At 36.3% G+C, this 17,650-nt stretch overlaps 1 protein-coding gene across 1 annotated transcript in view; it reads right to left on the bottom strand.

Moving 5' to 3' along the window:
• The window catches only part of LOC111058998 (spermatogenesis-associated protein 17-like), a 263,715-nt gene extending 247,090 nt beyond the window's left edge, over positions 1-16,625 (bottom strand). Inside the window, exons 1-3 of the mRNA XM_039432669.1 lie at positions 16,574-16,625; positions 13,534-13,556; positions 12,905-12,975 (exon numbers count right to left, since the gene is read on the bottom strand). Of these exons, the coding sequence (XP_039288603.1) occupies positions 12,905-12,975; positions 13,534-13,556; positions 16,574-16,625 (146 nt within the window). The remainder of the gene's footprint in view (positions 1-12,904; positions 12,976-13,533; positions 13,557-16,573) is intronic.
• Between the last annotated feature and the right edge of the window lie 1,025 nt (positions 16,626-17,650).

The raw sequence follows: 17,650 nt of genomic DNA, 5'->3' as shown, positions 1-17,650 counted from the left end.
ACGTTTCCTAGGTCTTATTTCAATCTTAAATTTCCAGTTTCAATATTTTCTTACGTTGCTTCTACACAAATATTTAATTATTGTAATGGAATTTAGTTCGCTGGAGTACACCGATATTCACTTCATGTATGGAGCAGCTCTTGGCAATGCGACCGAAGCAAGAAGAATGTATGCAGCTGCATTTCCAAACCGCCGTCTCCCTTCCGACAAGGTGTTCACAAGAACTCACAATCGGCTGAGAGAAGTTGGTTCATTTGAACGGAACAGGGTAATTGCTGGTAGGCCTCGAGCAGTTCGAAATGTTGCTTTTGAAGAGGAAGTATTGCAGAAATTCGATTTCAATCCTAGAACGAGTACGAGAGCAGTTGCAAAGCAAATCAATTCAAGTGCTTCTTTTGTGTGGCGTGTACTAAACAAGGAAAGACTTCACCCCTTCCGCTTTCAAAAAGTTCACTCATTGGTTGAACGCGACTATGAGCCAAGAGTAAACTGTGCCCGTTGGTTTCTTCAGCAAGACATTATCCAACCAAATTTTCTAGAAAATGTGTTATTTACCGATGAGTCCAGCTTTACAAGAGAAGGAATCTTCAACTCTCGCAACAGTCACGTCTGGGCCTTAGACAATCCTCATGAGGTCAAAGTGCGTGGTTATCAGCATAGATTTTCGCTGAATGTTTGGACGGGTATCTTAGGTAATCGCATGATTGGACCATACATTCTTCCTAATCGTCTGAATTCTCCCACGTACATTACTTTTTTAAGAGACATACTACCAGAACTTTTGGAAGATGTGCCTCTTGCAAACAGATATAATATTTGGTTTCAACATGATGGTGCCCCTGCTCATTTCGGAAATGTTGTTACGGACTTTCTGAACATGACCTATCGTCAGCGGTGGATTGGGCGGGGTGGACCAGTACCGTGGCCCGCACGTTCACCTGACCTCAACCCTTTAGATTTTTTTTTCTGGGGCCATATGAAAGACCTTGTTTACAGCACGCCAGTAGAAAACGAAGAAGACCTTGTGGCAAGAGTGGTTGCTGCAGCAGGTGCCATTCAAGATGATGAAAATGCTTTTATAGCAGTTCGACGGTCCATGATTGAAAGGTGCAGACTGTGTAATCAAGTTGAAGGACAGCATTTTGAGCAATTGCTGCATTAGTATCAGTGAACCGATTTGAGTGAAATTAATATTTTTCAATGTAAAATAAAATTTGGAGGAAAGTTATTCTTGTTTATTTCTGTAATAAGAACGGTTTTCATGAAATTATAAAAAAAATTAATATTGATCTTTAAATGGTGAAAAGTGGTCATGCATGCAGTACGAAAAAAATTAATTTCTTTGTTATTCTTCGACCAATCTTAATAAATTAGGTATCATTGGAATCGTGAAAAAATTTGCTAACTTTTTTGTCTCTTGTAAATTTTCTGTAAAATGGACGGTTTTCGAGATATTCGCCATCAAAAATTTAAAATGGCCGCCATTTTGAAAAATTTCAACGAAAAAATTTTTTTCTATTTTTTATAGTTGAGTCTTTATAGCATAAATATTCATGCCAAATTTCAGATCAATACAACATTTCGTTCTTGAGATAAAAATTTTTAAATGAAAAAAACAAAATGGCAGCTATAAGGATAACCGCTGAGTTTTGGACACTTCAAATATGACAATTGTAGTCTCCTAGCATCCAGGTACAATACCCTAAAATTCTCGACACTACTTCTGAAACACCCTGTATATAATTATTATATTAATATAATATTTATCTGTATAGTAATTTTCATTTTCGGGCTTGAAACCAGATCTAAACTGAAAAATAATATCAGTTGCATGCCTCACATACAACTTTCATGCCTCTGACGATGAGAAATTGTTCTAGTATGGACAGAGCACACTTTGAGAGATGAATCCATTGCATTCAGCCTTGAACGAATTGCCGTCTAGCCTATTGAATAAATAATACATGAGAGGTAGTGCTATTGCTGTTGAACATCACTCTTGTTCTACTTTTATTCTTGTTTTATAAATATAGAGGCTGGTTGTAAATTGTGAATATTGTTCTACAAGTCAAGAGTGAAAATAGGCGTGGCATTACGTTCACTGCTCAAGCAGTGTGCTGATTATTAATGAAATTCATGGTTGTAATCATGCAATTGCAATTTTATGAATTGCTTCACTAATAAGAAACATAAATCATTGTTGATTGCTTTCATTTAGATCCGTTTGTTGTGGGCTGTTGTATTGTTGTTTATTAGAAGTGGATCAGCTGTTGCAGGTGTTTAATGTCATATTTTGCAATGTTAATTTTCTCTGAAATTTTGATTGATATGATTGATCATGAGCTCTATTTGTCTAAAACAAACATAAAAAATTTCGTTACTTTGAAAATTGTATAATTTCCTCCACTATCGTAATATACAGGGTGTCCCACCAAGGTTGTAACAGCCGTTAACCATAGATTCGTTAACCATCGATATATCTCGAAAACTAAGGTCGATAGGAAAGAAGTTTACTGAACATTCTTTGTCAGAAATGTCGAGTAGAATCTATGGTCAACGGCTGCTACAACCTTGGTGGGACACCCTGTATATTGTCGAATTATTCTAAAACTTGAAGAAAACATACTTTGAGCTTCTTCCTTTGAATAAGAAAACGCACCTTGAGCATGATTGTGTATTATTTTACAATGTTCATAATTTTCATTTCAATTGTAACTTTGAATAGAGGAAATAGGTATGCTTTTAACTTAGTTCTCAATTATTTAATTTGTATTGGTTATACATTTTATTTTCATTGAAGTAAAAAAAGGAGACAACATACACATACTTGTTTCATTTCTCATTATTTTTCATTTATAATTGTATATCATACTCTTGAAATGCTCTAGCAGGTTTTGCTTCACCGTAAGAGTTAGTTGAATCGGTTTACTCTGGAAAATTTCAAAAAACTCAGACAATCATTTATCTAGGAGGAAAAATTTACTCACAAAGCTATAGTATGCGTAGTTTGAAATTTACTCATAAAGCTATAGTATAATGTAGTTTGAAATTCGAATTCCAATTATTCTACTATACAAGTATAAAGTATACAAACAGTATACAGTTTTGCAGTTTCAATATTTTCAATGATACCGAAACTTGATTTGGCTCACAATGAATTGTAGTTTGCTGTTAATAAACTGGATTGCATCAACTGTAAACAAGTTTGATCCTGGATCAGCAGTGTTACAAACTATTCAAGATGGCGGACAAACGTTTTGAAGTGTCAGAAAGTAGCTTTTTCAATTGGAAAAGGAATCACATTCTATTATAAAATGTTGAAATTATACATCAAACTGAAGAGAATTGAATCCTCTACAACCCAACATTCAGTACTTATTTTTCGATGCATTCCCATTGTTGTTGGGTAATAAGCGAAGTGAGGTCTATAAGATTCAAGTCGACGGTTTGGCATTTCTCTCAATGTTTAAATGTTGCACATTTAAGGCGAAACGCGGTAATATATTTTCATTGAATTTGACAGGTATGTTCCTTTTTTAATTGCGCGTCGATATATATACAAGGTTTTTTGAAATTTTGCATTTCAAGGATAATATAAAAGGAAAAAGGAGCCTCCTTCATACGTCAATATTAGATTAAAAATCAGACTATATAATTATTCATCATAAATCAGATGACAAGTGATTACACAGATGTGTGGAGAAGCCAGTCTATTGATGTAATTAAGGTCTATAGTTTCAATCAGGTACTTGTGGATGAGAATACTACGTGAGGTCTACTGTTCACAGAACTACTAGTATAATAGGATTCCAGCTGATTTGTGTTGTAATAAAATAATATATCATTGCAATTGTTTATTTATTTTATTGCTCAGTGAAACTGCGTGTATTCCTCAACTTTCAACATTTATTATTTGATGTTAAGCATGCATTGTAAAATGTCTTATCCTATACTATTAAACGAGCAACTTCTGTTTATATTGTAACGCTCCTTGGGGGTTCCTTGTTTTTTGACTTGAATAATGCCCCAGACGGAGACGTCACACAGGTATAAAATCTTACACTGAATCCTCGGTGTTGTAATCTCAAATTTATGAGTATGTGGATGAATTCTACAGAGCACCAGACTGAGAGATTCAATATAAGATTTAATTTAATAGTCCAAATCGCGGGAGGCACAAACTGCTGCACACCCCTTGATCTGTTCAATGACTATCTCTATGAGAATAATACTCTTTGAAAGTATGCGTCGTAGTGTGACAATTGCTAGACACCAGATTCAGAGACCTTAAATTATTACCTGTATTGTGGACAGTGCACAAAATCAAACAGGTCGAGCAAGGAACTTGGTGCATATAATTTGCGGGATTGCGCCACTAATAAATTCCGACGGTCTAGGCTAAGTTTGATATACCAAATGCCGTTCGGAAGATACTTCGCGGACAGAATATTTCCAAGTTTCAGGCTCTATTGTATGATTCTTTACGCTGTAACTGTTTCTGCTCTGTGGTAGGAACTTTCATTCCTAAGTCGATGAAGGGCACAGATAGAAGAAGCTGAGATATTAGCAGGTAAGGACAGAGAACGTATAATCTCGATCTGACCCCACTTAATATTTCCACTTAGATCTGTTCCTTGAACCAGATTTGGATCAATTATTTCAATGATCGTTTTTGATAATAATAATAATATCTTCTATTACTTAGATTCATTTCATTTCATGGTCTCAATAATTTTAAGATGTCACAACATGATTGTATTTTACCGGATCTCGAAAACGGCTCAAACGATTCTCACGAAATTCAGAACATAGTAGGTTTATAATATAAAGATTCAATTGCACTAGGTCTCATCCCTGGGAAAACTCACTGAAGGACATTAAAAGGATAATTATTATTCATCCTTGAAAAAAACAGGTGATAATAATTATTTCGTCGTCTGTTGGTGATGGAAGTGAGTGAACGAGTTCATGTGTGTGGGAGTGTGTCAAAATTATGCCTCATCTGTTGAGCTTTTGTAATCATTCAATCAGGTGCTTAGTGCCGGTTGCAAAAAAGCCGGGTTATTTTCAATCCTGATTAATTCCAGTATATCCATCTTTTTTAAATGGTCTTTTCTGATTTGGTTCACGTGGAGTTAATCAGGATTAAAATTTAACCGGCTTTTGTGCAACTGGGCCTTTGTGAGAGAAATTTTTGCATTCCTCTGGGAATAAATTTATTTATCTATTAGATAGAGCGAACAATACAATAGTCGGAAAAGAAAAAACAGGCTATTGCCCAAAACTTCTTCAATTTCCTGATTTTGTCACAAATCGTCCAAATATTATGTAGGTTATGTTCACTTCAATTTCAACACCAAATCTTCAATCAGAAGGTTTCACAAGGTGAAATACTGAACAAATAATGAATACAACTTGCAGCTTACTGAAAAATGGTAGGAATCATTTTCTTTAGCTCACGCATGGATTTTCAGAATTACCGTAACTAAAATCTCAGTAATCACATTTTATAAATAGGTTCGCAAATATTATTTAATGGATTGAATTTTATATTATTAAAAAAATTATATTCAAATTATGAATACTTTTAAAATTTTTATGTACTAATTGTATGAATCAATAATTTTTTTGTAACATTAATTTCATTTGATAGAGTCATGTTGAAAATATAAAATTTTCTTAGCTCTCGGGGGGCCATGGCCTCTATGGACCCCCCCTGGAGCCGCCACTGCCTCTAGGCACTCATTTTTTATAGTTATACAGCAGTTATAGTTATACAGTTTTATAGTTATCCGTTCTATTATATTAGTTTTAGTATGCTACTTGATAGGCCATAGATGGTTAATAGTAACTGTTACTATTGATAACTATAACTAACTTAATAGTTAATAGTAGCTGTTGATAATAATAATTGTAAAAGAAGCATAATGTCTCCTCAAATATTACTGTAGTTTTTGGTGAGAGAAGTTGAGCTGTAAAGTTAGCTTAAAAGAGTGGACTGTATTAAATTGTATTTGAATAATAAAGAAATTGAATCTGAGAAAAATTGTGTTAATCATTTATAGATATCACCAAAAGAAACTTACATAATAATTTGAAGATCAGTATTACTGATTCTTGAAGATCGATGGTCAACTGACAAGTGTGACCGACCGCTTAATGTTGGGATTTTCCAAGACAGAGCTGATCGACTTGTTAGGTGCGATTCAGGCAATGTTGCAGCTAATATTAGAAATAAGAATGGACCGACTGGTTGAGTGCGGACCATGTACTTAAATTACAATGAAAACAAATGGTAAAAAAGAACGAGGTAAAATTCCAAGTAGCTAAATTTATTAACAGTAAATTCAGTTGACAGAAAAAGTTTTGATTTGGTAATTTGTGTTGTTTTTCGACGTCTGTCCTTCCGACAGGGTGATGTAATTTCATACAAGAGATTGCTGGAGCAATCAAACAAAAAATAATGAACTGTCAATCAATTAATTTGTAATTAATTAACGTTAGATTGAGTAAATTCAAAAACAAAAAATATGTAGGGAAATTTATTAATCTAAAAAGAACGATGCTAAGGAGCATTAACGCACAAGATTTACAAGGAGCAAATTGACGCTCAGAAGCAAAAGGGGTAAGTGAATATTCAAAACAAGAATTAGGCCTATTAATTGATTAACCGAACATTAATACAAATTTAGATAAGCAGCAAGTCACAGAACAAACTGACCTATCAAGAATGTCTCAACGCTGGGATAATGTTTCAAATCTACATTAACGAATGTGAAAGGTTCAGTGTACCAATAGGCCTTAGCCAAGATTAAATGTGAATCCACCTTGTGTGGCAATTGTAACAAAATAATAACAAATGAAAGACAAGATTAAAAAATATGTTTAGATGTAAGTTTAGTTTAGGAGTTTAGGGAACCTAACCTACAAGGAAGCAAATTGATTTAGGTTGATTTAGAATGTGTTTAGATTATGTATTTAAACACGAATTTAAACAATATGGAATGACCTCAATAAAAGAATGACAAAGACAAAAAATAAATGTAAAAGAGACAAAGTACTTAGCTTAAAGATTTGAAGAGCAGGAACAACTACTCAGGAACAAGACCCCATGGTCTAGTGGCGGGCTAAGAACGACAGGCTAGCGGAGGCACTCTCCAGAGATTCTGCGGGACAGAATGACAACTGCAACGATGAAGACCTCAAGGAAGGTAGAGCAGGCGGTGGCTGCGAAGACCAGGGCCTCAAGCAGGCAAAGCAGGCGGTGGCTGCAAAGAACAGGACCTTGAGGAGGCGAAGCAGGTGGTGGCTGCGATGATCAGCGCCTCGAGGAGGCAGCAGAACGAAGCAGGGTGATGGCTGCAAAAGAACAGGACCTCGAAGGAGGAAACAGGACGACGGCAGGGCGATGACTGCGAAAATGATGACCTCAGGGAGGCGGAGACTTGAAGTAGTTCGATATTGTGCTGAGGCGAATGAAACTTTAAATGTAATGATTCAGTGAGGCGCAAGCAAAGCACAGAGTTCACAGGGGAAGCTACTGTTACAAATTTGGTTCCATGGAGGCAACACAAATTAATGACCTTGATTTCTATATGTAGACAATCGAAGGTGAGAATGCTCTGGCCGTAGGGCGGGTGATCAGAGGCATAAGATGAATGAGTTTAGTTCACTGGGGAAGCTAAACTAACCTTGACGAGACAGTCAAAGGTCCGATGAGGAGCTTGAGTCCAAGGAGGCAAACAAGTCACGAGATTGAAATGAAATGTACACTCACTGAATCAGAAACTTTCAAGAGTTTATTGAAGATGGAGTTAGAGATGAATGAAGATGTAGATGAATTTAAAGTTGAATATTGGGAGCATTATCCGGTTGAATGCTGGCAGCATGACGACATGAGTTCACATAACTTTGGACAAACTACTTGGAAAAAAATTAATTGATGCCGAAAAATATGTACAGTTACATTACGAACAATTAAGCACCCATTGGTGATAAAAATTTAAGTAGATTCTCACATAATTAGAGAAAAATATGCAAAAAGAGAATTGGTTGAAGTAGACGCGTTTTACATTCTGGATGATTCGATTGAAAAGACGCCGTGACTGTCGCCAGAGCGTTCACTATGCACCAAAAAATATTCTACTCCTCCCCAAACCGACTGATCTGGACCAATGAGAAGCTAGCATTTTGGGCGGGAGAAGACGAAAACCCAGAAATTTGTAGATTATAAATGAAATAAGAGTACCAAACACTCACTAAAAATAAAAAAGGACAATTGAGCACAAATTACATATTAATAATTGTCTGAATAACAATTTGAAAAAGATGCTATCCTAGCTGAATAACCTCAACAAAACGGCGCGAAGTAGACAAACTGAACGCAAAAAAAGTAGACTGACAACTCAAGACGCCAAAGACTGACAACGACAGTCGTACCAAGGAACCAACGACAAAACATTCAAAAACAATGAAATGGGACAAAAAATAATAGGCGAAATTCAACATAAGCTCCCCGCGTTGAGGCGCACGGAGTGAGGCTCAATAAGAACACGAGAAAACGACAAAAATAATATGTTGAATTGAGCAAACTAGCTACAATGCACTAAGTAGAACAACAATTGAGTAATGAAAACGAATTGATTAAAAATACAAACTGGATACAAAAAGAAAATGTACAAGAGTGCTAAAGAGCACAGATCAGAACAGATTATTCTGAATCAGAAACATCCTCGTCCATAGGGAGAGGTGCTAGGCTTGCAATAGAGCGAGTGAATTCGCCAGTTGAGGTTTTCACCTTGACTACTCTAACTTTGTTGTCTTGTCCGGGAAAGGTCTTGATAATCCTAGCCAGTTTCCAGGCGGATTGGGGCGCACCAGGATCCTTTAAGATGACAATAGCACCAACTTTGAGATTTTCACAATTAGAAATCCACTTACTCTTTTTCTGGAGCATTACCAGATACTCTTGTGACCATCGTTTCCACAGTTCTTTCACTGCTTCCTGTATTTGACGCCAACGTGAACGATTATCGATGTGAGTGGTCGCAGGTGCGTGAAAAGGAAGAGCCGTGAGGGGCCTACCAATAAGAAAGTAAGCTGGCGAGAGATAACTCAAATCATCTGGATCTTCCGTGAGCGGAATCAAGGGTCTCGAATTAAGGATGGCCTCAATTTGAGTTGCGAAGGTGTTGAGCTCTTCATAATTCATGATGACATTGAATGTATTGACACGTAGAATGCGTTTGAAATTCTTTACGGCATTCTCCCAGATACCGCCAAAGTGTATAGCGCGCGGTGGGATGAATTTCCATTCAATATTGAAGACTGTTGAGAAATCTTGAATATCACGCTGAAGTGCAGCAGACATTAAGAATGTATGAAGCTCTTGAAGTTCGTTATTGGCTCCAACAAATGTTGTAGCATTGTCAGAGTGGATAGAGAAGGGTATCCCTCGACGCGACGAGAAGCAGCTGAGCGCGGCAATGAAGTGCTTAGAAGATAATTCAGAAACTACTTCTACATGGACAGCACGCGTGACAAGACAAACAAAAATCGCGAGATAAGCTTTTGAAAAAGAGCGAGATTTGGGGCTACCAACACGAATGGATAACAGACCCGCATAATCTACACCTGACTTGTAAAACGGGAAATCAGCATGGATGCGCGCAAAAGGGAGTTGACCCATCAATTGTTCAGAACTATAAACAGTGAACCGGAAACAAAATTTACACGATTTGATTACATTTTTGATCGTACGACGTGTGGAAGGTATCCAATAATGCTGTCAAATAGCTGTCATAGTTGATTGAACGCCAGCATGTTTCATACGATTGTGATACAAAATGATGAGTGTGCGCGTACACTTGTGTTTAGCGGGCAAAAGAATTTGATGCTTGTAATCAAATGGGAAATTGGCATTTTGGAGACGACCGTCAACTCTTAGAAATTTATCAGTGTGGATAAACGGTGAAAGGCATTTGAGTGAACTGTGATTAGACACCTCCAAATGCTGTTTCAATTGTTTGAATTCATCAGGGAAGGATTCACGTTGTACAGTTTGAAGTACCTTGATTTCAGCTTCCTGAATTTCAGCAATGGACAAATCACCTCGAATTTGTTTCGAATTATCTGCTAGATGTGGAAAATTTTTGATGAAACGAAGTACGTAAGCAACAATGCGCAATATTTTATGAAAATTAGAAAAACGATTAATGATGTTTGAAATTATACAGGGTTGTACGCGTGTAACGAACGCTGTAACTGGTCGTGTTACGACTACATTTGTAGAAATTTCTTTCCAAGTCGATGGTTGTTCTTTTAGCCATGAGGGGCCATTCCACCACAGACTATTAGAATTCAGTGCACTAGGCGAGCAGCCTCTAGAGACAAGGTCTGCTGGATTCTGACTTGATTTGACATGGTGCCAAGAAAATTCTGACGTTGCATTTTGTATGGCAGAAATTCGTACTGAAACAAACACATCGGAGCAGTTAGGAAGAACTTTCAACCAATCACAGATGATTTTGGAGTCAGTCCAAAAGTGGACACTTTCAAATTTCAATTTGGAGACAGCAAGTACTCTAGTGACAAGCTGTGAAGCGAGAAAAGCTGCTTGGAGCTCTAGACGAGGTATTGTAAGTAAAGGTTTGATGGATGCAACTCTAGATTTAGAAGTTAATAATTGAACGTGTATTCCATGAGGAGATACACTACGGACGTAAAGACAAGAGCCGTAAGCATGCGCGCTAGCATCACAGAAAGCGTGCAGTTCCAGGGTGACGTCCATATCAATAGGAAGAACACATCTTTGAATTGTAATGTTAGAGATATTGGGTAAGTCCTGTAATATACTCAACCATTCAGCAAGTAAATCGGAGGGCAACTTGTCATCCCAATCGATTTTAAGCAACCACAATTTTTGAAATAAGATTTTCGGTAGAATGACTACTGGCGAAATGAGCCCTAAAGGGTCAAAAATACTGGAAATGCAAGCAAGAAGTTCTCTTTTTGTAAATGAGGTTTTTTGAATAACTGATGAGACACTGGATGAAATTACAAGCTGATCTGAAGTCGAATTCCATATTAGACCCAATGCCTTCACAACACTATCATCAGAGTCTGACAAGGGTTTTGATGAAACAGTTTCAACAAGATGTGATGGTAAAGCATCTAATACTTCCGTGGAATTGGATAGCCACTTGTGTAATTCAAATCCACCGCTGGCAAGTGTGTGCAGTAATTGTTGAGAAAGGTCAATGGCCTCTGAGACGGTTGAACAACCACTAATTAGATCATCAACATAGAAGTCCGATTTAATCACTGTAGCAACAGCAGATCCAGGGGAACACTGAACATCAGCTAAATGATTTAAAGTATGAGTCGCCAAGTAGGGCGCAGAGGACGTACCATAAGACACTGTGTTTAAAAAGTATTCCTGAACAGGTTCATTGAAATCAGATCGCCAAAAAATTCTTTGAAATGTACGATCTTCTGGGTGTATAAGTATTTGTCGATACATTTTAGTGATATCGGCGATGAAAGCTACTTGATGGGTGGTAAAGCACAACACCGTTTCAAAAAGTTCAGGTTGAACAGTAGGACCTACATGGAGGACATCGTTAAGTGACAAACCTGAAGTTGATTTAGCCAAGGCATCAAATACAACGCGCAGCCGAGGCATCAAATACAACGCGCAGTTTGGTGGTTGTGGAATCCGGCTTAAACACAGAGTGGTGCGGAATGTGATAGCATGTTTCATTGGAAGTTGAGGGTGGAGCAAGTGACATGTGCCCAAGCTCTTGATATTCATTCATGAAGGCAGTGTACTGCTCTTTCAATTCTGAATTTGAAGCAAGTCTTTTTTCAAGAGAGAAGAAACGAGTAAGCGCTTGAAAGCAAGACTGGCCTAATTTAGAGAATGACTCTTTTTTAGGCAGAGATACCGAGAAGCGGCCATGTTCATTACATTCAACTGTGTTGAGGTAATGCTGTTCGAGTTTAATCTGATCAGCAGGTGTACTGATTTCGGGAGAAATGTCTTCTAACTTCCAAAATTTTTCTGTCAGGAAATTTCAGTAGATGACACAAATTTGAAATAATTGAAGATTGATTTTGATTGCTAATGATAGCATTACAGGGCACTGAACCCATAACAACCCAACCGAGTTTGGTATTCTGCAACATACAGTTATCACTAAGTCGATATTGACCTACAGACATAAGTGACACATAAACCGGAACATTCAACAAAATATCCACACTTTTCAATTTATAGAAAAGTGGGTCAGCCAATTTCATGTTGTCAGGGATGTTGAAACAACTCAGCTCAAGACCAGCTGGCGGCTCGCTAGGAGTAATTTTGTCAGTGATGATACAATTGAGATTCTTCTGCCAAGTGTGGTCAGGAGAATGGTTCGATTTGAACGAAATCGATTCAATGATTCGATCGAAAAGACGCCGTGACTGTCGCCAGAGCGTTCACTATGCCCCAAAAAATATTCTACTCCTCCCCAAACCGACTGATCTGGACCAATGAGAAGCTAGCATTTCGGGCGGGAGAAGACGAAAACCCAGAAATTTGTAGATTATAAATGAAATAAGAGTACCAAACACTCACTAAAAATAAAAAAGGACAATTGAGCACAAATTAAAAATTGAATTTTTATTTTTAAATTGAAAATATTAATAATTGTCTGAATAACAATTTGAAAAAGATGCTATCCTAGCTGAATAACCTCAACAAAACGGCGCAAAGTAGACAAACCGAACACAAAAAAAGTAGACTGACAACTCAAGACGCCAAAGACTGACAACGACAGTCGTACCAAGGAACCAACAACAAAACATTCAAAAACAATGAAATGGGACAAAAAATAATAGTCGAAATTCAACAATTACTTAAGTTTGAAATGATGGGAAAATGCTTTCCTCAAAACCAGAAACATTGAATAAGATAGTCACATCAAGATAGACCTGAAAAAAAACATTTTGATTTACAGCTTCTAGACAATTCTTACTGTTTCAATAGGCCTTACATTTCAATAATGACACAAACACACAAAATCTTCAAACCCTATTTAATTTTATGTAGCCTATGACAGATACATCTTCTATTTACAATAAGATTGACCATGATATAATATAGTTTAAAAAAAATTATATAAGTAATTCAATACCTACAAAATAACTCATTAACCAAAGCAATTTTTCATCTCATTCTAAGTGATCATAGACTGTAAAATTATTCACTAACCGTCAGGCTCGCTTCACGAGCAAAGGAATATTTTTATTAGTAAAATTTCTAAAAGCCATTGGCTATAATATGAACAGTAGGATCCCTAAAAGTGGGCTAGTCCAACAATAGTTAACAAAAATATATAAAGTTGAGGCCATCTTGATCAATTTAGTGTTTTCTATTCTTTCTTTCTACTTAGAAGATTTCATAATTCATGTCTCAGCTTTTGTACAATTATATTATAAATAAATTAATCTCACAGATTAGAAAAAAATTCTAGCCTAACACTGAGTTACCTGTGTTGTTGTTGTTAACTTCACTGTGTTGTTATGTTAACCACATAAATAGCAAAAAATATTGTAATATAAATCTTGTTTTACTATACACGTTACTAAACAGTACTATGAAAACTAATTTTCAACTTGAAATTTTAATAAAATATCACATTGAAGCTTTGGACGAAAAGAATCCATTGCTTTGTTTATGAAGAAAATAATTTAGTTTAATATAGAAACAAGTAGAAAAATGTAGAGAGACTAAGCTGGTAAGAATGTTAATCCATTGCTTTGTTTATGAAGAAAATAATTTAGTTTAATATAGAAACAAGTAGAAAAATGTAGAGAGACTAAGCTGGTAAGAATGTTATAGGCAGCGCTAGTATCAATCTTCAAAACGTCACGGATCTAGTGTATATGCTATATATTATAAAATGATGACGTTCTACGTCGACCGAGTGCCTAGTGATGACGTATAATACCTTTGTTTACAATGTCGTCCGAGTGGTTTGTCGTCCGAGTGGGTACCCACCGTTCTAGCCTTGTAGTTTCGTAAGCAACGGTATAGAGCTCAGTGGTTTTGATTTTGACATAAAGGGGTTATGTTGTGTTTTCGTTCATTGGCGAATCATTTATGCACTATGCAGTTCCACTGAATGCCAGTCACAGCTTAGTAACAGCTATCACTGTGAACGGAACTGCTCTAACAAATACTTTATCAGCACATGAGCATACTCCTCTATGCTAGAGGAGCATTTCTACAGCGAGTCGCGCGTACCCCACCAGGCCTTCAAGATTCTCCAAGGTAGAACTGAACAACAAATATAGAATCTCCTATTTATACTTATAAAAGGCTAAGCCCCAACAGACTGAAATCACACCACAGCCCAAACTACTAAGCCTAAAAACTTGAAATTTTGCACGATTGTTTATGGTAGCCTGAAAAAATCCACTAAGAAAGTATTTTCAAAAATTTGCCCCCCTGAGGGGGCTGGGGCCCCCCAAAATTTTGTACTTTTTAACCGCTCATTTCACAGCAAAGTCATGAGGAACTTTTTTGTTCAGCTACGAAAAAAAATTAGATCTATGCAGAAAAATTTCGATCACGAGCACAGGGGGGTCCAGGAGAGGGCATTTTTCGAAAATTTTGATGTAAAATCACACTACAGCTCAAACTAATTGTCCTACAGACTTGAAACTTTGCACAAATATTCTTCAAACATGCTAGATGTGCACTAAGAACGGATTTTGAGATATTTTGCCTCTAAGGGTTTCAAAGGATGAAAAAGGATCCTATTAAGTAAGGTTATGAACATGGTAAGGTGAGTGCCATATGGAAATGAGATAATTTATTTATTGACATGTGATATTCCAACATATGTTGTAATGATTGGAAATAACAAAATAATATGATAGAAATTCAAAAAAGAACATCTGTTCTATTATTGCTTTCTACCTGATTCCACTCAACCTCAATAGACCTAATATTTTTCTGATAATTGATAAATATGTTTAATAATATTATTATTATTGATATAATAAAAGTATTGTTTTAATAATTAATTATTATCATTAATATAATACCGTAATAGTATTGTTTTGGTAATCAATAAATATTTTTATTTTCACAAACTCTGTATAATTTATAATGGTGAATTTGAATCAGCTGCATCAGAGAAATTATCTCAAAAACATATGTTTAGGAAAACCATAGCTGTTTTGAACTTCGTTTTCCTGATGCAATGTATAAGCCTACACGTGGCATGTATGATTAATTTTTCAGCTAGAACAGTTTTTTGAGACTGCTAAATAAACGTCTACAGTTTTATCAATGCTGTATCGGAATATGAAAACGCATGCAGTTAATATGTCTTGAAATGAAGTTGTTGATATCTAAATGATAATTATTCTCTACCATTTTTATTTAATTAAAATTTCAAAATTATTCAATCCTTGATAGAATGATTGACTCACTGTACAGTCAGTCGAAAATTTTAATATTGAAATGAGGGGTATTTTGGCACGCTGAACAAAAAAGTAAGGTCCTATGCACCTTTTTGATATTATTTCTTCAAATGAAAAATGATTTTTGTGGGTTGTCAAAACTCCCCCTGAAAGAGAACTATTCATTTTATCCTATCTTTTAGTAAAATAACAATGATTTTTGCATTGAATAACACCTATCTTGCCAACAAGAATCGAACTCTTTGTGAATTTAGATATGACTTACACTTTAGATTTAAATAACTCTATTAATTCATGGAAATTGAAGTAGCTACTATTTTCAGTTAGTTGATGATTAGCTCATGAAATTGATTATCAATAGAGAAAATGATTATGATTTTATCAATACAGAATTAGTTGAATGAATTGTCGATGTAGGTACTGAGTTCTTGGTCAACAATAATTCAATATTGGTATTTATCCAATCATTATTTTTTTCAGAAGTTATTTCATTTGAATTAGAAAATATTTATAAGCTCCTATCAATTTATCATTCGTAACAATGAATTCTTCAAAACATGAATTTAATCAAATAAAAAATTGCCCATACTTCTGTATTCATGTTCGCATGTTTTCCACTTGTGATGGGTAGCCAAAATATTGTGGAGCGAGCTGCATGGCGAATTGTAATCGAGGGCTCTGATTGGCTGAAAAGTTCAGCGTTCGGAGAGAGGTGAGGCAAGCAGTTAGAACAGAGGCAAGCGGCACGGCGAATGGTTCAGAGTGCGGTACGGCGAATGATTAATAGCTGATTTTAACATTATGAAACAGATGCTCATGTTCGTTGAAAGGCAAGATGTTCGGAGGAATGCACGGATTGCTTCGCGGTTCGAGGTTCGGTTCGGCATGTGTGGACGCACCTTTAGTTGTTACAGGACATTTATACAGATCACAGGCCAAAGCAACATAATAATCTATCTTCTTATTTTTCTTCTTCTTCTGCTTCTTCTTCTTACTCCTCTTCTCCTTCTTTCTCTTCTTCTTCTTCTTCTTCTTCTTCTTCTTCTTCTTCTTCTTTTTCTTCTACCTATATCTAAAAGGCTAAGCCCCGACAAACCTTGTAGTTTCGTAAGCAACGGTATAGAGCTCAGTGGTTTTGATTTTGACATAAAGGGGTTATGTTGTGTTTTCGTTCATTGGTGAATCATTTATGCACTATGCAGTTCCACTGAATGCCAGTCACAGCTTAGTAACAGCTATCACTGTGAACGGAACTGCTCTAACAAATACTTTATCAGCACATGAGCATACTCCTCTATGCTAGAGGAGCATTTCTACAGCGAGTCGCGCGTACCCCACCAGGCCTTCAAGATTCTCCAAGGTAGAACTGAACAACAAATATAGAATCTCCTATTTATACTTATAAAAGGCTAAGCCCCGACAAACTGAAATCACACCACAGCCCAAACTACTAAGCCTAAAAACTTGAAATTTCACACAATTGTTTATTGTAGCCTCAAAACATCCACTACAAAAGGATTTTCAGAAATCTGCCCCCCCCCCCCTGAGGGAGCTGGGGCCCCAAAAATTTTCACTTTTTAACCGTTCATTGCACAGCAAAGTCATGAGGAACTTTTTTGTTCAGCTACGAAAAAAATTAGATCTATGCAGAAAAATTTCGATCAGGAGCACAGGGGGGTTCAGGAGAGGGCACTTTTCGAAAATTTTGATGTAAAATCACACTACAGCTCAAACTAATTGGCCTACAGACTTGAAACTTTGCACAAATATTCTTCAAACATGCTAGATGCGCACTAAGAATGGATTTTGAGATATTTTGCCTCTAAGGATTTCAAAGGATGAAAAAGGATCCTATTAAGTAAGCTTATGGTAAGGTGAACTCCATATGGAACTGAGATAATTGACACATGATATTCTAACATATGTTGTAATCATTGGAAAGCTTAAAACAATTTCATCAATTAGCTGATCGAATTGATTTTGCATTGATTGAGAGCGCGAGCTCACCACGTGTTTGTTCCATCATTGTATGCTTGGCCAGTTCGGTTTGCGCCTTCTATCAGCTGTATATGGAGTCTCATACACTCCGATTAGAACAGAGCACAAAGGTTTTCTTTGGTTAGGAGTTTGGTGATAATTCTTTTTGCAAATTCAAATTTTATTGCCATCAAAA

The sequence above is a fragment of the Nilaparvata lugens genome, chromosome 1, assembly GCF_014356525.2.
Source record: "Nilaparvata lugens isolate BPH chromosome 1, ASM1435652v1, whole genome shotgun sequence".
NCBI classification, from domain to species: domain Eukaryota; kingdom Metazoa; phylum Arthropoda; class Insecta; order Hemiptera; family Delphacidae; genus Nilaparvata; species Nilaparvata lugens.
The sequence above is the reverse complement of the archived record's forward strand: the minus strand, read 5'-3'. Positions and strand labels throughout refer to the sequence as shown.